This window comes from Teleopsis dalmanni, chromosome 2 (genome assembly GCF_002237135.1).
Source record: "Teleopsis dalmanni isolate 2A chromosome 2, ASM223713v2, whole genome shotgun sequence".
Lineage (NCBI taxonomy): Eukaryota > Metazoa > Arthropoda > Insecta > Diptera > Diopsidae > Teleopsis > Teleopsis dalmanni.
Window position 1 is genome coordinate 201,334,419 of NC_051847.1, and position 19,433 is coordinate 201,353,851.

The following is a 19,433-nucleotide window of genomic DNA, read 5'->3' on the forward strand; positions in this document are numbered from 1 at the left end:
ATGCGCAATTTTCTACATGATTTTTCACATTGTTCATATTTATAATTTAACATAAAATTCTTCTACGTCAGTAAAGCGATGTCTTTGCAACTGATATTCAAAGCAAATATAGTAAAGTTTTTTCATTATGTGTTATTTATTTAGAGGTAGTTAGCTGATCAATTTAATACAAAGTGGTAGATGAAAGGATACGCAGGTATCTAATACAAGTTTCCAGCGTTCTATTAAGAAAAAAGCTAATAATCTCATTTATGGAACCAAGCTAAAGGATTGTATCTTTTATTGTTGTGGGGAGAACATTTACTTTGTTACTTATTTACTTACTGAGTACTTAATACAGCGTATGCGTCGATTGCCTATGCTAGGGACTTAAGGTGGTTCAAGGATCAAAATGGGTTTTAAACCCTTAATTTTTTATATGGTAACACAATGGGTCAATAACCCTAATGTTTTATTAGTTACGCCGGTATAACCTAATCTAACTTATGTATGATTGTTTTAAATTAATATATATAAATGTATCATAAACTAAGGTAATACTAAAATATTTATGAAGTATTTTTTATGCTTATTAAATCACACTTTATAATAAATAAAATTTTTACTTTGGAAAATATTTCTGTTTCCGTTTTCTACTATTTCCATTATTATACTTCAAAATCGAAAATATTAATAATAAATCATTTTTATTAATAATTTGATCTTACCGCTTTTCAAAAGAACTTTATGCAGACTGTGATATATGAAGTTATCAAATTTATCTCCTAATGAAGTAGCACAAGATCCTAAACTATTTAACACTACACAAGTATGTAAAACATTGAACTGAGCATCACGAATAGATACTCGACGTTCAGTTTCTATAATTAAAAAAATTAAAAGCATTATAAAGAAAATAAAAATATATATCCCATATACCATTCTTCACTTCAATTTCATAATTTGGATCGCGATCTTGTGTTGTTATTTCGACGGCAGATTCATATAAACCAGGTGTTCTATCAACAAACCAATTCTTTGACTGTAAAAAAAAATTAAACATAAATTTTATGTAAATATAATTAGTTTTTACCTTATCATTATTTAAGCGTAACTCAGTGTCTGGGTGTGATGCTAAATACCAATGTTTATCATTTAATATTTCTTCCAACAATAATTTTATTAATTTTGAATTTTCTTTTTTTCCATCTTTTATATCCGCCGTAGTCATCCAGGTCATTATCAATATTATTTCATTCATAGCTTCATGTTCTTGACTTAGCAAATTTATAAGGTAATCAAATAATACAAGATTTAATATGTTAGTATTTCCTAAAATAGCACATATTTGTTGTATTGTCTGTATACAACGAGTGCTTACTAAATATTTAAACCTCCGCCAATGATTTTTTGAACACTCAAAATAGTCCGTATCTTTTAGTTTACGTAAAGCATATTCTTCCATCAATAGTTCATTGCTTAATTTTAAATCCACCGCGGATATTAATAATATACAAAACTTTTCGAGATTTTTTGGTGTTGATAGTAACATTAATAATTTGTCATCGTTTAAATTATATAAAAATGCTTTCAGAAATAATAGCTCTGCATATTGTTCCTGTTCAATACAACGATTAATGATTCGTGGAAACTTGGACATGTATTCATCAAGAAGCAATTCCGCACTTTCATTAAAAATATCCTCACTTTCACTGTCATTTAACAGTTGGGGCAACATTTTTTGACACATTTGTTGTATATACTCATCATTATCTTCGGACATTGCTAAAACATTTTCGAATATTGAGATGAAATTATATCTCATATTATATGTACAGTATAATATTAGATTGCAATTCATAGTCGCATATTCTCTACGAATTTTAACTGATTCATTTGATCTCAAAATTTTCGTTTCATTAAAAATCTTACGTAAACATCTTGAGGTTGCCTTTACCCAAGTTTGAGATCGACCATCAGACTTAGCTTTGTGCATAAAATCCTCAATTTGATCAATTGGAACTTTTAATTTTAATAAATCACTTTTTGTGTCATTATTTTCTCCTATGGATTCAGTTATTAAAAAATTAAAGTCCTGAGCATCATAATTAATATTTGTCATTGAATTATTTGCATCTTCATACATTAAATGAAGTATACGACCTAAAGCCTTTATTGCAGTCTGTAAAATTAAGAAATTAAATATTAATGTTATTAATGTTATTAAAAGTAATAAGAAAAACATATTTTTAATTAAATCAAAAATTTAATTCTCTTCATACAGATAATTATATTACACAATATTATTATTTTATTTAATTCATTATAATCATTTTAATCCATGGTCATATTAATATAATACAGTGTTACAGTACATTTGATGTGAACGCAGATAAAAGTGGGAGTCTGTCTCGCAAATAGACCAGCTTAGTTGGACCCTAAAAGTGGACAGTTTATGAAGGCCTATTGTAATAAACTTATGTAGAGTTCTTTATTTTGAACTGGGAAACTATATTATCAGTACGACAACTGTGTTTAAGATCGAGTGGAGAGCAGATCTAATAAGTTACTTATGATTGATAACTAATAATTGCAATTTTTAACACAAAATTCATACAACTAGATGTTAAGATTCGATAACCTTATTAAATAAGTATAAAGCTTATAAATCTTATAAATCAAGATTTTAAATTTATAAGTGCATTCAATTCAAAATAGTTTAACACAGAAGAAATATAACAAAGATACATTATCATTATTGTATAAAATTAAATTTAAATAAATTAATAATTAAGAAATTAGATAAATTTTTAAACAATTTTATATAAATAGAAAAAAGTCATTTACCGTTTTATATATATCCCCAATTTTTTCATCAGATAATGCTGTTTTGTATAAAATGACTAATACTTTTGGCATAAATATAAAGAGAACATTTGCAATTTGACTTCTCAGAACAACATCTGCAGCGTCAGCCTCATCGTGCACATAAAAAATGACCATTAAACAATCTAGAGATTTCAAACTAATAATTAATAAATTTAACATTAGTATACTTTAGACTCATTTATAATTACAATTACTAAATAACTTACATTATTTTTTTGTACTTTTCTTTTTCTACAAATCCAACTAGCATTAGTAATATTTGTGCAAGTAAACCTTCAGAATTTTCACTGTAAAATGATTCTAAAATATCTGTAGTTGATCGGCGCATAACTTCAGCAATACACTGCGTTACTGCCAACTTTAATTCCTCTGTTATAAATGCACCATTATCACTTAGTTTTTGTATTTGCCTGAATAATATTATCAACATAGTGGATAATCCTTTAATGTCATCTATATATAATTTAGATACAACAAAACGTATACAGTCAATTGTTTGAGCCAGTAAATCTTGATTCATACTGTAAGATAAATACAATTTTAATCAGCAATTGCTAATATTTGATTTAACATACCTATTTATTTCTTCTAGTTTAAGAAATAATGGTAATAATATTTGTGTTTGAAAGATTTTCATATTCGTCCATTTAAAATTTTCCAGTTCACGATTAAGAACCAATAAGTTGTTCTTATTCGGCACACGTAAAAAGCCATCCATAGCTGGTTTAATTCTATATACAAATGGTTCAAATGAAGTATCCATTTTGTTATATCTTTATTACTACAAATAACATCACATCAAACTAAGATTATTATTATAAACCCGCTGCAGATTTGTTATAAATTTGTTTATCAAATAGCTGACCAACAAACCATAATAAACTAGATGCTGCATACTTTCATAATCTAAACAGTTTTAACATTTCTGTCCGTTTTTCTGATACAAAATTATTTGGTTGCAGAATCTCATCAGAAAAGGCGATAAGATTTTATCATAATTCTCATTACACTGAATTTTTATACTGTTAACAGATTATATGTATATTTTAAGTATTAATTTTTAATTAAGACACATATAACCGATTTGGCTACAAAGTGTAGAAATTATAATTAATGTATTTAGTATACATAAGAGGTGTACTACATTTATATAATATACGCTCTCAACCAACGAAGTTGAATAATTTCGTCATATACTCAATTAGCCGTTGTTATTACATCTTAATACCATCATAACTGCTTTATCTATAACATAGTGTTTCCTATTTCAAAATTGTTTACATTTACATTTCCATATTATTGTTTCACGCGGTTTTGTATAATGTTATTTATTTTTTATTTATATGTTTAAAATTTATCGCTTAAGGAAATTTTATAAAATGTCAAAAGTAACAAAAGAGATGTCAATGAAAGAAGAGGCTTCTTGCAGTGACAAGAATAATTGCATCCTTAAACCTATATCGTCAGAAGATAAAATAATCAATTTGGGAGTAGGTAAAAATGTTATTGGACGAAGTAGAGAAACAGGAATATGCGATACTCGATGTTCAAAGCGCCAGATAGAATTAGATGTTGACATAGAACAAAAACGTATAAAACTCAGAGTTTTAGGATTAAATCCAAGTGGTGTTAATGGTCTCGTGGCTATGCAGGATGCTGTGTGTGAACTTCAACATGGTGACTTTCTAGAAATTGTGTATGGTAGACACTCATATGAAGTTGTTTTTAAATCAGTTGAAAAATCATATAATAAAAATACTTTTCCAACTGAAAATACTAGCAAAACGATTAAGAATGAAATTGAGGGATCATGGGAATCTGTTGAAAATGGAAAAGTGATAATTTTCTCAAGTGATGGTGCTAATTCTTCTGAAAAAATTGCAGCATATGATATGGATGGTACAATAATTAAAACAAAGTCTGGAAATGTGTTCCCAAAACATATGGACGATTGGGAAATTATTTACCCAGAAGTTCCGGTTAAATTAAAACGTCTGCATCAGGATGGTTACAAAATTTGTTTCTTTACAAATCAAGGAGGCATTGCTAAAGGAAAAACAAATCTGGACGATTTTAAACAAAAAATTAAAAAAATATTAACAAGATTGGGAGTGCCGGTTCAAGTCTTTATTGCAATTTCGGATGGATACTACCGGAAGCCATTACCAGGAATGTGGGAATATTTACAAAAAAATAAAAACTCAAACAAAGATATTGTTATTGAAAAATGTTTTTATGTTGGAGATGCCGCCGGTCGTCCAGAAACTGGTACTGGAGTTGGAAAAAGAAGAAAGGACCATTCACTAGCTGATAGATTATTTGCAGCTAATATTAATGTAACATTTTATACGCCAGAAGAACATTTTCTTGGTCATAAAACTGAACAATGGATTAAACAAGATTTTGTACCCAAGGAAGCGTTTAAAATATTACCTTTGTTTGAGCCTGAGGAAACAAAGATTGGTGTTGCGAAGTGTGAAATAATTATAATGGTTGGTTTACCTGGATCAGGTAAATAATGCATAATATACTTTGATTATATGTAACTGAATTAAATATATTTGTTTTAGGTAAAAGTCATTTTTCTCATAAACATTTACTTCCACATGGATATGTTTTAGCAAATGCTGACACATTGGGTAGTACAGCCGCTTGTTTGAAAGCGTGTGAAAATGCACTTAAACAAGCCAAATCGTGTGTAGTGGACAACACAAATGTCGACGTCGAGTCACGGAAAAAATTTATTGCTTTAGCAAAAAATGCAAACGTGCCATGTCGTTGCTTCTTGATGAATGTCTCATTAACTCAAATACGACATAACATTGTCTTTAGACAATTAACTGACAGTTCGCACTCAAAAATTAATGATATGGTTTTCAATATGATGAAAAAAAAATTTAAACCACCAACATTGGACGAAGGATTAACGGATATTGTAAAGGTTAACTTGAAACCAGAATTTAATGATGCTGAAAATGAAAGAATATATAAATTATTTTTGTTAGAAAAGTAATTTATTAAACTTTATAATAAATAAAAATAAATACATGAAAAAAACGAATTATTTTTACGGATCTACTTAATTAATCTAATGTGAATATGCGTTTAGCTATATCACCAATTAACCAATCCACCGCAGAAAGTAATTTTTCTCCAGTCACAGCGCTAACACCAACTACCAACCAATGATGTGTTGTTATGTTGTCTAGCTCCAAAATCTAAAAGTTTTACAAAAGTTATTATTAATATACATCTTTATTATTCTGTGGAATTAATTACTTCTTTAATTTCTGCCGCGGATAATGATCCAGGCAAATCCTGTTTATTCGCTAAGACAAGAAGTGATGCTCCAGCTAAGCGTTCCTCGTTCAATAACACTTCCAATTCATTTTTACATGCTTGCAAACGCATACGATCGGCGCTATCAACTACCCAAATTAACCCATCGGTGCATTCAAAATAGTTTCGCCAATAAGACCTGAGTGATTTCTGCCCACCAACATCCCACATATTAAGTGTATATCCTCTATGTTCAAGTGTTTTTATATTAAAACCTAAAGTTGGTGAAATAGTGTCTATTGATTCTCCATTAAACCGCTTTAAAATAGTTGTTTTGCCAGCATTATCCAAACCCCTAACATTTGTAAGTAAAATTTTAAAAACAAAAATGTTTGTATTAAAATTAAATTTAAACATTATGTTTGTTTTTTTACTTCTACTTACAATAAAAGTAATCGCATTTCTTTCTCTTTTTGCCGCATTTTCTTTAATATTGTTAAAAAACCCATGGTGATAAATTTTAACCAATTTTGTTACAAAATACTATAGTTAAATTTTATTGAATTTAACTATTTTACAAAAGATTTGTCATCCGCCTTGTTTTGTTTAGGGCTATCAAAATACTACTTTTTGAATTTTAATACTTGTTAAAATAATATTTTTGCAGCACAACAGTTCTAGATATTCGCTGTAAAACTGGCATTAAGTATGAAAATTGGACACTTGCTACGCTAGAAATAATTTATTAAATTTTAAATATTCTTTCATACACTTCTATCAAAATTATTATTTTATTTCAACATTGAAACCAGAAGACTCAAACGCTCAAACGTAATTATATATAAATATACAAAAATAAAGCATTGAAAATATTTTTTCATATGTTTTTTTCATACGTTTTTAAGCATAATGGGGTATATGTTTGTCATGTCATACTAATTTTTCACGCAGTTAGCTAGCTAGTTCTTTTTTGTTATATGCTATATAACAAATGCTTTTTGTTAAATTATTATTTTCGACTGATCAGTCTGTATAACACTCGAGATTAATGTATAATACTAGAGATCAATTTATAACACTAGATATTTTACCAAAGTAGCAAGACCTGAAATTAACAGCTGTTTTATATGGTTAGGCAGACGTATAGAACGTTTTCGATTGCTAAATCTGTATTCAATATAAATTTACTTTCGATCTGTCAAATTTTGTTGCCCAATCGAACATTTTTAGAGTAATCTAACATTTTTGTAGTAAAAGTCTATGGATAAATAACTGCTCAATAACGACTGCAACTAGGGCATAACGACTAAACTAGGATATAGTGCAACAAACATAACTGATCATACGACGTAACAATTAGTTTTATCATGAAAGAGAAAAGAATGAAAAAATAATAATATTTGTAGAAATTAATTACTTTTTTATTTACATTTAGAAAAAAAATTAAAAAATTATAGAAATTTTTTAAAATTTTATAACTTGCATTGAACGACTAAATAGAAAACTATTTGACAATTTTTTATTTCTTAGAAAACTGAAACTCATTTCCATGTATCGTAATATGTTCTTCTGGCAATACATCGAAGACTGCATAACAAGAAATTTAGAATTCTAAAAACACTTTCACCCTATCTCATTTAGGTAGTTTTGCTCATTAAGACCGTTAATAAAGATATTAATCATACCAAAAGTTTTTATATAAATGAGCTCATTAAAAATAAATTTAATAAATTCTTTAATAGCTTTTTTAACATAGAAAAGCTCTATCAGTTGCATAAATTAGCTCATTATAATGTGAACTCAAGTACCTAAATGAGACAGTGTGAATGTGCTATAACACTGTACCTATCTCATTATCTTTAATTAAATCGTTACCATAGACACTAAACGGAGTATATATATTTTATCTTATGTAGCAGTTATTAACCATATGATACAAAACTGTATCATATATAATTATTCTTTTTGTTTAAAATTTCGCAATACATCAAAACATCTACAATAATATAAAAAAAATTCGTTACTTTTAAAAATAGAGTATAAAGATCATTTTTAATTATGATTGTTTCTGAAAATAATTTTTTAAAATTTATTACTAAGACCGTGTGCGAGTTCGAGTAAATTGAGGCAAAGTAGGTTGAAATTTTCTAGGGAATTTGCACTGCACTTACGTAAATATTTATTTATTGCACTTATGTCTAATTTATTTATTTATTTATTAAACATCGTTTAAAATGTTTACCAAGGGGTCATCTAATTTGACTAATTTTTATCTAATTTACTCTACTCCAAATTCTGATAAATACCAACTTTCACTGCCATACCGACATAATTTACTATTTCCCTCAATTTATTATCAATTTACTTGAACTCGCACACGGCCTAAATTAATTATTGATAATAATTTTCATATTACACATATGTCATTTTTTACGTGCATAAAAATACTACTCTGGCTCCAGACAGTAAGCAATACTGCCTGGATGAACTGTCATAATTCCATATTTGATTAAGCACATCATATTCGGTCGATAAGTCGTTTGCTTTACAAAGTTTGGATTTATTCTTTGAACAAATATTAAAAAATATTCAAAATGTTGAACTTATCGAGAGTAAGTTTGAAAGGGTTTTATTATTTCTAAATTGGTATTATATTAGAGTGCCCATGTCATATTTGTATATGAATATGTGACATGTAAATGAAAAAATTACGTAAGAAACGAATTCTAAGTTTAATGTTTATTTCAGGCAGTCGTTCGCAATTTCGCTACTTCTGGAGTGCGACGTGCTACTCCCAGCACTAACATTGATAAAGGTTATTTTGAAGTAAAAAAAATTCAAGATCATTTCCAAAAGAAGGACGGCAAACCAGTATTCTTGAAGGGTTCTGCAATGGATCAAGTTTTATACCGCGTCACCATGGGGCTTTGTCTTGTAGCAATAGGCGGTATGGGTAAATTGTTCTATGACCTCAGTATGCCCAAAAAAGAATAAATTATATAAAAACCAAAATTTCAAAGCTTATTGTGCGCGGGGAGTACTACTGCCTGTAACTTTCCTGAGATGTGTTTGTAGCTTTTAATATTTTGTTGTACTATAATTTATCTTTAAAATGTATTTAAACAGATTTAACAGTTTATTATAAGAGCAACAAGAAACAATTGTGTTTTAATTTCCCAATGAATTCATAATTTGGTGGATTTAATAAAACAAATGTTTTAAAATGATAACACTGAAATTCAAATAGTGATTACATCCATAACTATGTATACATGATGCAACAGACTACAGTGAAAATTTCTAACGAACAGACCTATTAAAGTATCATATGTCCTATATGGACAAATTTTTCAGGACGTTATAATGTTTTATAATTTTTTAAAACAACTTTACACTCGTCTCTAACACACAAAAGTTAAACAATAAATTTTTTACTGAGTTCAAGTTTAAACGAAGATAGATGCATGTTATATTTTATAAAATAATACACATTGAAATTTATCTAGCACATAAAACACATGGCATTTTATAAACAACGACTTAGAAGATAGTATATACAATAAGAGAGAACTTCATTCAATACATACGAGTGAATAAGACTATTAAGATATTCGTAATAAAATATACATGATATTAGTGACATTGATTAAGAATAGCTATCGCTTCTATATAATTTGATTCGATCTAGACCTGCTGTTCTATATGTTGGTGTACATAAGTTTCTTGATTTGGTGTAAAAACATTTTGTGAATAGGTCTAGCAAAGTCACAATATTAGAAATCAGTTCACTAGTTTAGCTAACAGTTGTATAAACACTTAAGTCAAACTTGGTCAAGAGACGTGAAGGCATAAAAACAAAGTATTACTTATGACTTTATATAAGTTCACATTTGCACATATGTAGCTTGTTAAGAAATAAGTACGATTTTAAAAGAAATTGCATATATATGTATGCACAAAGAGAATTTTGTCCCACATATAAAATCAATACAAAGTTTGCGTAAAATAAAAGGGTTCGGTTTGTTAAAGAAACTCTGAAAGATCTCTATTTATATCCAGCTTACTTAAAACCGCGAGTAATGTTTTAGGAAACAACTAGTTTTGAGGGCCGGAGTGTCGTCCCTGATATTAAAGTGAACTATCACACAAGATAGAATAGACCATCCTTTAGAATATAATTATTTAAGATAGAAAACACATTTTAAATTAAGTGTACCGTCATTAACAGCCATCAAAGACTTTCATTTACTATCGCTAAAGATGTAGAAGACTATATGTTAGACAGTCAGCTCTGCCGATTTACTTACATTACATGAAAAAAAAACGTTTAAACGTGTAATTCATTTTCTTAAATAGTAGGATTCTATGATTTTAACCGTTTATAAAATTAATATAGAAATTTTTGTTAAGAAAAGCAAAACTTACTTAGATATATTTAATATTACTATTTAAATATTATGGAACAAGTAACTGAAAATTATTTGTTTTATTTCGAATAGTATTTGTTCTAGTATTTTTTCTTTTCCTCTGTATTTGCAAATGGTCGAATTATTTGTAGAAATAATCTCTATTTTTTGAGTAATTCACATATTTAGTTGTGTGTCCTTCAAGTCTAAAAGGCATACACATAAAATCGTTGATAAAATCTACGCAATATAAAAATATATGTATATAATAATATATGATATATCTTATATATATATTTCTTCTGTACGTGTGTTGACAGTGAACTCCTCCTAAACGGCTGAACCGATTTTAATCAAATTTTTTATGTGTGTTCAAGTGGATTCAAGGAAGGTTTAGATTCACAATTTGGCGCACTGGATAATGTCTTTTTAATTAATTTTTTATTTTTTGGTATCCATGTACATTTATATTAGAAATTTAAAATTTATTCATGCTTACTTTGATTTGTTTAAAAAGTTTAAAATCTCTAAAATGAATCATAAAACTGCCGTTGCATAGCTTAAATGCATTTAAATTCCGCAGTATAATTATAGGTGAGCCAATTTTTAATTTTAAGTTATGTAGTGGTATTCCTGGAAACTCCAGCGAATTCAAAAATTCAACAATATAGTTGAGCGATTCATTTTAGAGTTTAAATTTTAAATGAATAACTTTTAAATGTCTAATATAAATGTATATGGATACCAAAAAACTGTATAATAATTAAAAAACGTTATCCAGTGGACCCAATTGTGAATCTAAACCATCCTCGAATTCACTTGAACACACACAAAAAGAAGAAATATATATATAAAGATATAAATAAGGTACAAAAAACAATACCACGTCTTCGTGGACGAAGAGGAAATATTGGTCGACGGACTCGGAACTCACAATTACTCCAGAACCGTCGGTTAAATAGATCGGCAGAAAACAATGAAAATGTAAGAAACCAGGATACAATCACACGTGCTAATGAAAGTCAAGAGCAACGCAACGAACGCCTTCTAGCTAATGCATTGAGACAAAGACTGGTCCGTCAACGAGTCACCGACACATTCAGAACACGTGAACAACGGCGTTTGCAAGTGTATCGGGCATTGACACGTGCATCATTTCATCGCCTTGCGTTTAAATATGAATCGGATATCGACTATTCGTCACATTCACGAATTGCAATCGGTGCTATGGACAAACAGTGCCAACACTGTCATGCACTCAAATACAAAGGTGAATCGGCCGATTTCTGCGGCGCATCTAGAAAAGTTGTATTGCAACCATTGAATTCGCCGCCAGAACCATTGAAAGCACTATTGGCTGGAGCTACATCTCAATCTAAATTGTTTTTTCGTAAAATTTGCAAATTCAATTCGCGCTTTCAAGTGACATCATTTGGAACAACAAAAATCGTTCAGAATGAGAATGGTCGCAATTTTCAATCAACGTTTAAGATTCGGGGCCAAGTGTATCACCAAATTGGTTCTTTAATGCCGATGCCCAATAACGATCCCAAATTTCTGCAAATCTACTTCATGGGTGATGAGAAGCAGCAAATAAACGCACGTTGCCAGTACAACCATATCGAGCAGATGGAGCAGCAAGAAATTGTGGGTATTTTAGAACCGTTTTTAAAAAATCACAACCAGTTGGTCCAGTTGTTCAATACCGTTTCAAACAGACTGCTAAACGACAACTATACAAACCAGGAATGCTACCATATAACTTAAGATTAAAAATTGGCTCACCTATAATCATGCTGCGGTGAAATTATTTGTGAAATCTGACAGACTTATCAACACCGCGTTATCAAATCTCTGAATGGTTCCAGGCTCCTCGGGGAGGTATGCAGATCTGAGGTCAATAATTGCTTAGTCTGATGAAGTGATAAACAATAACCTTTTTTCATTTAAAATGTAGTGCTTATAAGGATTTGAAGTAACATGAAAATATTTGTAACATAAGTAATGCATGTGGACTTTTTGTAGTTCAAAATAAAAAATTAATTCAAAATAATTTTCGCATTAAAATGCTAAATGTTAAGTTGAATAACAACAAATATTATAACTCAGCTGAGCCAGGAAAATTAATTGCAAGGGGAAACAACGTTCGCCGGGTCAGCTAGTATAATATATAACACAAAATAGGGAAAGTGAGAATGAGGAAGAGTGTAGCAGCGTTAACCCTAACTTGAATTCAGGTGAAGGAATTTTGCCACCCAAATGAATGAAGCCAGAAACCAATAGGGCTTAAGTTTAAGTGTTCGTAGAGTTAAAAAAAAATATAGATGGACGCTATTATGGAAGGTAGCGCTGCAGTTAGGGTACATTGAACACTAAGGTGTTATACAGAAATTTTTGTTATGTGTTTTTGGTGCAGTTACCTAGCACTTCTATATTTGTTTATAATTCTGTATTTTTAATGTGTTTTAAAATAAGTTTTGAATGTCTGAATTAATTACTTTGTATTTAGACAATAATTTTTCAGAATTTATTTTTTACAAAAATGTGTTTATTCTTTATGACATAGTACACAAATGATACAAAACATTATATAATGAACAATCTTTTTCTTTGTCTTTTCACATAAATATTTATATTGTTTTCTTTGATCACATTTATGTATAACATTTTTTACCTGGTTTGTTGAAGGTTATCTTCATCAATTTTATCAATTACTTGTTTAAGACAATCTTTAGTGGACACCTTATCTAAATTGCACATTTTTGTTAAGTCCATTGTAGAGATTTTTTCAATCATTTCTTTAATACGTTCCTGTTTAATTATTGACTTTACCGATTGACGATTACCAGTGGTCGTATGACTTTTATTAACTTTATCGCTTTGTTGCTTTTCCAGGGAATCGTTTTCTATTTGATTTCCTTTCGAACGATAATGCTGTTCTATAAGCGTTCGTATTTTTAATTTTGTAGCTCTAGTCTTCTTATTTACTTGACCCATTGCTAAATTATGAAGTTCTTGAAAATTAATTTCCTTTGTATGCAATGATTCTTCTGTATCTTCATTGTTTATAGAGGTTTCAATAGAATATGTATCTTCAATACTAGTAACAATACCATCTGTATCATCTAAATTATCCATTAAATCTATAGGATTTTCTTCAATTATTTCTAATGGTGGTTTTATATTTGTGTCATTGCGTTTTTTATTTCCTTTTTTGTTCTTTTTCTTTGAAGTGGCTTTTGTTGGCTGTACATCGTCTATTATTTCAGGAATCATATTGATATCGGGTATCTTCACCTTTTTAGTACTGCTTTTAGAATCACTTTTCTTTCTTAAAATACCTATACATGGCTTTGTTTTGATACGTATCGGCAGTAGTGAATTATATTGTATACCAATGCTACTAAAGCAATCTATGAATTCTAATGCCTCGAAATGTTCCTGCAGTAAAGACCACTGCTGTAAATTGTTTTTACTTTTTGCTTCAACCAACATATGTGTAAATCCTGAAATTTCATCCATTGTATAATTGAGGTTCTCATCTTTACAGTAACTACAATTATAATTAAATATATATATTATATATAAATAAATAAACAGTACATATAATTATTTATAAAGTCTATGCACTATAAAGCTAAACTTCACTGTTTCTTTACATTAAATATGTAACTTAAATTTTGGTATATAACAACTTACTGCCAATCATCTCTAATCTGCATAAAACGAGAGACGCCGCTTTGTGCAGCTAAATTCGATATGTGTACTGTGACATTTGTATTGTTCGCTTCAAGCCGATGGAGGCGTGTTAGAGCAACACCACCAGGATAGTTTGTACCAGATATAATTAGTAGAAATAAAGTCAAGAAGACGTTGAGTAACAAGTGTCCACCAGCACACAATTGAAGCAAACCGTGCCACATTGATTTAACACCGTTCACCCAACTGCAAACAAGATTTCGTTATTATTTTAAAATTAGTATTAATATATATTTGACTTGGTTTTTTGTCTTATTAAGCTCTTCAAATTATCAACGAGATATTTAGTAAATTGGTTTAGATATAATATAACAGAAACATATACACCCATTGGTACCGCTTTATAATATGATACCCAACAGTAGTTAAAATCATTTATTCTTGGTTAATAAAATCTTAATTGGCTAATATTAGTAGTTATGTTAAGTAGTAAATGTGCAGGTTTACTAAACCAGTCTTTATCTCACAATAATCTTAAATATAAAAAATAATATATTATATGAATTAGCAATAGGTGTAGAAACAATTTCAACATTTTTTTTTTAAATGAAACTCTCATTTCCTTTCTGTATCTTATTGACTGGTACTTTGACTCTAGTTTATTTTAATGTACGTATTTTGTTTGAACGAAATAGATTAATTTTGATAGACAATTTATTATCATGGAATAGTTTTTGCTTGAGCCATAGCAATTGGGTTACGCAGGTTGAAAATTGGTTTTCTCACTTTAAATTCAGTTCGAAACATTATATCTTATTGGAAAGCAGTCAAAAGACAATGGAGTTCTAATTTGTATAAAAGAAGAATTAAATAAATGGACGATATTGTAGAACTTTAGTTTAGGTACACAAGAGGAGTAGGTGGGTATATAAGCGATATATAACTGTTCAACTTGTGGTTATATCTGGAATTATGCTGAGATAGAATGCTATCTTGTATAATTATGCAATATTGCTTATATAGTATGTTATAATTATTAGATTGATCGTTTGAAGAAGGAAGTAGTAGGATCATATAGTAAATTGTTTGAAATACATGTTTTTTAATAATTCTATATTTAGTACATAAGGCTCATTATGAACTATTAGAGAAATACTTTTACTAGTTTTTTGTATAGATATTGCCTTCAGTGTATGAATATTATATCTTAAATATTTTTTTTATGTGTGGCTACATTAATGTAATGTAATGTATAATTTTGTTAGGATCTTATCTCTAATTCTTATTACATACTAAATCTCAGAACATACATACATTATATATTATATAAGCAATTTGCTTAGATATTGTGAATGATGTTGCATCTTAAACTTATTTTTCCAGTGTTTATAAATATATTGAATAAATGCTCCACTATTAATTGTATGCATTTATTTTATAGTTATATTTATATATATATAATAATTTAATTAAATAAATAAGTTGAAATGAAATTTATACTTACAAACGATCACAAGCACATGCAGCTGCTAAATTCAATACTGGTAAAACATAGATAATAAAGCGCAATTCTTTATGAGGCAAGAAGGAATATATAATCACAAAACCAATTGCTGCAATCACAAGTGGACGTATTCGACGTTCGAAATATAAACCAGCAGGTACAAATAAAAGTGAAGCTCCCATAGCACGTGGCAAAGCAGAGTAAAAATACCATAAAAATGGTGAGGTCTATTAGATTAAAAATGAGGCGTTAATATTATAAATATATTTAAAAGGAATAAATAAACTAATATACGTACACCCCAATCAGAACTTTTATTCAAAATTGTATTGTACCATAGTACTTCACCCTCAGGCCAAAGTAAACGTTTCCAGAAGAATGAGTCCACCAATACAGTAACTGTTAATATAAAAATGCCAGCAAGTAATATTATTCGAATGATGCTTTAAAATAAACAAAATATTAGAATAATAATAAAAGAAATTGGAATATAAACGTGATTACCTTTCTATTTTGATTTTTTTTTGTACTAAATCAATTATCAATAATATACCAAGAAATATCGCTAGTTCAGAACGAAATACCAATATCGCAATTCCCGAACAGATAATGAAATGTTTGTTTTGACCTTTAAGCCAATAAGTTAAAGCATAGAGAACTATACAATTTAAATAAAATATTAAAATATTTTATATATATTTTAAATGAATAAATTATTTTACAGTTACCTAAGGGTAGAGCTAATGTATTGGGTAAAGTGCGACTCATATAGAACATAAAGTGGAATTGTGTAATGGTGATGATGGTGAACCAAATGCTTACTTCAATGCCATATAATTTTGATACAACTCGTCTTAAGTCATTCCAAGCATACGATATAACACCAGCCAAAATTAAACGCACTAAAGAAAAATAACGTAATTTAAAGTTGTTTTTCTGCTTATATACATATACATAATTTATGTATTTTATTGTTGTATGTAACGAATAAGAGTTGTTTATTATTGTTTTACCTACATATTGCGCCCAAAGTTTATTGATTCGTAGAGCTTCAAAAAGCAGCACAAATGGTGTCGATAGAATGGATATAAACAGTGGACCCAAGAATGTACGTGGCACAACACCGGGATACTCATGATGATCATACTAAAAATAAAAACAAAATAATAAATTAATATTAATTATATTTGTTATATGAACTTTTATTTATGTATACATGTATAAGTTCGTTTACTTTTTATTTACTTGTTATTTGTTTTTGTAAGGCAACAATGCTTAATATGTTCAATATTAAAATTTTAAAGCACTTGAAAGTAATTTGTGATTAACAATACCAGTTTTTTTTTAAACAAATTCTAGTTTTTTTTTTTTGAATAAACAACATTAAAAATGTTGATTTTATCTTAGAAAATTGAAATTTAAGATATTTGTGTGTTTTATTAATTTTTTTTCAAACATCCAACAGACGAAATAAATGTTAACATTTTATTTTTGAATGGATTCACATACTGGAATTTATTGACATGTACCGACTTAATTGTTTTTGCTATCTTTCTGTTGGAAGCAGTAACGATAATTTGTTGCTTGAAAGTCACGTGGTTCCGGAATGTACACTAGGGCGTTCCGAGTACCTACTCTACAGGTTATCTGTTACGATCACAAAAACAACAACTGTTTAAACCGATATCTATCTAACCTTTCAAATATCACAAGATGATATTAATAGTTGAAAATTTACGATTATCAATTATAACGATGATACGATTATAAAAAATTATAATTTTTGCTAAAGTTAAACTTACCAGAGAAAAATTATGTCTTAAATAAAGTATATCATGCATAGCCTGTAAATTAAAACTCTCCTCCACTTTCGTAAATGGAGTGTAGAAGAGATGGGTGGCTGCTGTTAGAAATAAAAGTATATCCATATTGGCCAAAAACTAAATTATTTTTCTGTAATATATAAATATTATTAGTAAATATATTTTAAGACAATTTACATATATATTTAGCATACAAAGTATTTGTTCCATATATTTATATTACATAATTCACATCAGCATGAATATATAGTAAAGTTTATTCACTCTATTTTTCACTTTGCTTATATACAAATTGATTTAAACAATTTTCTTCCCCAAAAATTATCTGCAAAATTAACAAAGCTAACGTCAATCACGTTATAATTACCGGTTGTACTAGCAATGAAATCATACCAATTGCAATATACTTTTTTTTTTCTTTGTGCCGCTATTATTATTACGACAAGATATTATTCGGATATGTATTTTTGTATAAAATAGACAAAAAAAAAACAAAACTCAAAACAAAAATAACACAAAATTATTTTAAAATAAGATATCAGCTGTGCCGGTAGTGATGTGGCGCAACAAATGACTACTCGTTACTTGCGGAATCTTATTGTAATTCATTATGTATTTTCAGCACAAATTTATATATAATAAATTAATTCTAAATTGAGCAATTATTTCATTAATAATAAAATGATTTCAATTTATATTCAATAATATGTTTTCATAAATTATTTCATTTCATTCCACTTAAAATTAACTACAATATATTGAAATAACAATTCATTGTTTTTGTTTTGCTTTCGTGTTACTTATAATCTACCTAACGCCAGATGGCGAGTATATGAATTTTCAAATATCCCATCAAACCAGAAGTTATTGAAAAAACTAAGCATATTATGAATTCATACATAATAATATTAAATTTTTATGTGTAAATGAAAAGGTTTTTAGTTTGTGAATATTTAAATAAAATAATTAATTAAATAATTAATTAAAATTAAAAACTTAAGGGTAGGCACCACTTAGAACCTTTGGCGAAGCTAGGTTCTTGTCATAATATAAACTAATTTTTTAAATTATTTTCTATAGTTTATTGCGTCATACGCAATAATTTGATTTCCTGGCGTTTCAATTTGACAACGAATTTTGGTAAATTTCAGTAATCTATGTAACTTTTTCCACTACTTTGTATATCTATACAGCTTGGTTCTTGACATATTAATTGATTGTAGGAATTGCGTAATTCCAATAGCTATTTTATACACAATGTCCACACCATTAGAAAACACTTTTTATTTTTTATTAAATCGCTCCTTTTCTTAAGAGCTTAAGAACAATCCTTATAGGCAATCTAAAGGTTATTATATACTCATAAACTTACTAAATTAAACGTAGTTTATTAGCCTTTATATTACTGTATATTGCATATGCTACCAAATGGTCCTTGAAAATTGAGCCATAAATATACATCAATTTGACTTTGTGACGAATTGCTTTTGAGTAGAAACGAGACTAAGAAATGTCAGTTCTAAAGAAAACTATATTTCATTATTTTATATGTGCTTGCTCATGGAATCATATCGATTCGAGTTATGAGTCTTTCATATTATTTTTATTTCAAGTCAGTTTAATGTGGTATCCACCTACCGTTGCTATTTATGTCGAAGTTTTTCTTTATGTCGACAATAATATTTTTTTATTCTTACTAGGGCTTCACGCCATGAGCTCTTTGGAAAAGTGTTAATCGCAAACTACAGTTTAATAGTTTTTTTTATGATTTCGCGCAATTTTAAAATTTAAATGTTGCATAGCATTTAGTAGTGAAAATTATTTTATATAAAACAGAATAAACAAAAAAAATTT

General features: G+C 28.4%; 4 protein-coding genes across 5 annotated transcripts; 2 read left to right on the forward strand and 2 right to left on the reverse strand.

Annotated features, from left to right (window-relative positions):
* Positions 1-4,152: 4,152 nt before the first annotated feature.
* On the forward strand, positions 4,153-5,897 carry LOC119681551 (uncharacterized protein F21D5.5). The gene is made up of 2 exons (XM_038094782.1): positions 4,153-5,379; positions 5,439-5,897. The coding sequence occupies exons 1-2, from the start codon at positions 4,212-4,214 to the stop codon at positions 5,879-5,881; spliced, it is 1,611 nt and encodes a 536-aa protein (XP_037950710.1). The 5' UTR covers positions 4,153-4,211; the 3' UTR covers positions 5,882-5,897.
* Positions 5,898-5,939: 42 nt separating this feature from the next.
* Positions 5,940-6,851, reverse strand: LOC119681552 (ADP-ribosylation factor-like protein 2). Its single transcript, XM_038094783.1, has 3 exons — positions 6,592-6,851; positions 6,148-6,502; positions 5,940-6,086 (listed from the first exon to the last, which is right to left on the reverse strand). The coding sequence occupies exons 1-3, from the start codon at positions 6,654-6,656 to the stop codon at positions 5,952-5,954; spliced, it is 555 nt and encodes a 184-aa protein (XP_037950711.1). The 5' UTR covers positions 6,657-6,851; the 3' UTR covers positions 5,940-5,951.
* Positions 6,852-8,647: 1,796 nt separating this feature from the next.
* On the forward strand, positions 8,648-9,305 carry LOC119681147 (cytochrome c oxidase subunit 7A, mitochondrial-like). Its single transcript, XM_038094249.1, has 2 exons — positions 8,648-8,759; positions 8,896-9,305. Exons 1-2 carry the CDS (start codon positions 8,742-8,744, stop codon positions 9,139-9,141), a joined length of 264 nt encoding a protein of 87 aa, XP_037950177.1. The 5' UTR covers positions 8,648-8,741; the 3' UTR covers positions 9,142-9,305.
* Positions 9,306-13,104: 3,799 nt separating this feature from the next.
* Positions 13,105-18,067, reverse strand: LOC119680826 (probable Dol-P-Man:Man(7)GlcNAc(2)-PP-Dol alpha-1,6-mannosyltransferase). Of its 2 annotated transcripts, XM_038093821.1 has the most exons (10): positions 17,973-18,067; positions 17,774-17,904; positions 17,559-17,709; positions 16,770-16,902; positions 16,485-16,658; positions 16,261-16,414; positions 16,055-16,199; positions 15,757-15,983; positions 14,253-14,498; positions 13,105-14,106 (listed from the first exon to the last, which is right to left on the reverse strand). In XM_038093821.1, exons 3-10 carry the CDS (start codon positions 17,682-17,684, stop codon positions 13,224-13,226), a joined length of 2,088 nt encoding a protein of 695 aa, XP_037949749.1. In that variant the 5' UTR covers positions 17,685-17,709; positions 17,774-17,904; positions 17,973-18,067; the 3' UTR covers positions 13,105-13,223. The 2 variants fall into 2 exon arrangements, with proteins under 2 accessions (XP_037949749.1, XP_037949750.1); XM_038093822.1 differs by lacking the exons at positions 17,559-17,709; positions 17,774-17,904; positions 17,973-18,067 and having other exon boundaries at positions 16,774-16,861.
* Positions 18,068-19,433: the final 1,366 nt, after the last annotated feature.

Bases quoted from the DNA above. Each gene is read 5' to 3' on its own strand.
- LOC119681551 (XM_038094782.1), top strand. From the start codon at position 4,212: ATGTTTAAAATTTATCGCTTAAGGAAATTTTATAAAATGTCAAAAGTA. The intron at 5,380-5,438 runs GTAAATAATGCA...TATTTGTTTTAG, and splicing joins GGTTGGTTTACCTGGATCAG to GTAAAAGTCATTTTTCTCAT.
- LOC119681552 (XM_038094783.1), bottom strand. From the start codon at position 6,656: ATGGGTTTTTTAACAATATTAAAGAAAATGCGGCAAAAAGAGAAAGAA. The intron at 6,503-6,591 runs GTAAGTAGAAGT...TACAAATGTTAG, and splicing joins GAAATGCGATTACTTTTATT to GGGTTTGGATAATGCTGGCA. The intron at 6,087-6,147 runs GTAATTAATTCC...TAAAACTTTTAG, and splicing joins CCGCGGCAGAAATTAAAGAA to ATTTTGGAGCTAGACAACAT.
- LOC119680826 (XM_038093821.1), bottom strand. From the start codon at position 17,684: ATGGATATACTTTTATTTCTAACAGCAGCCACCCATCTCTTCTACACT. The intron at 16,903-17,558 runs GTAAGTTTAACT...TTTTATTTTTAG, and splicing joins TAAGACATAATTTTTCTCTG to TATGATCATCATGAGTATCC. The intron at 14,107-14,252 runs GTAAGTTGTTAT...TTATAATTGTAG, and splicing joins CAGATTAGAGATGATTGGCA to TTACTGTAAAGATGAGAACC.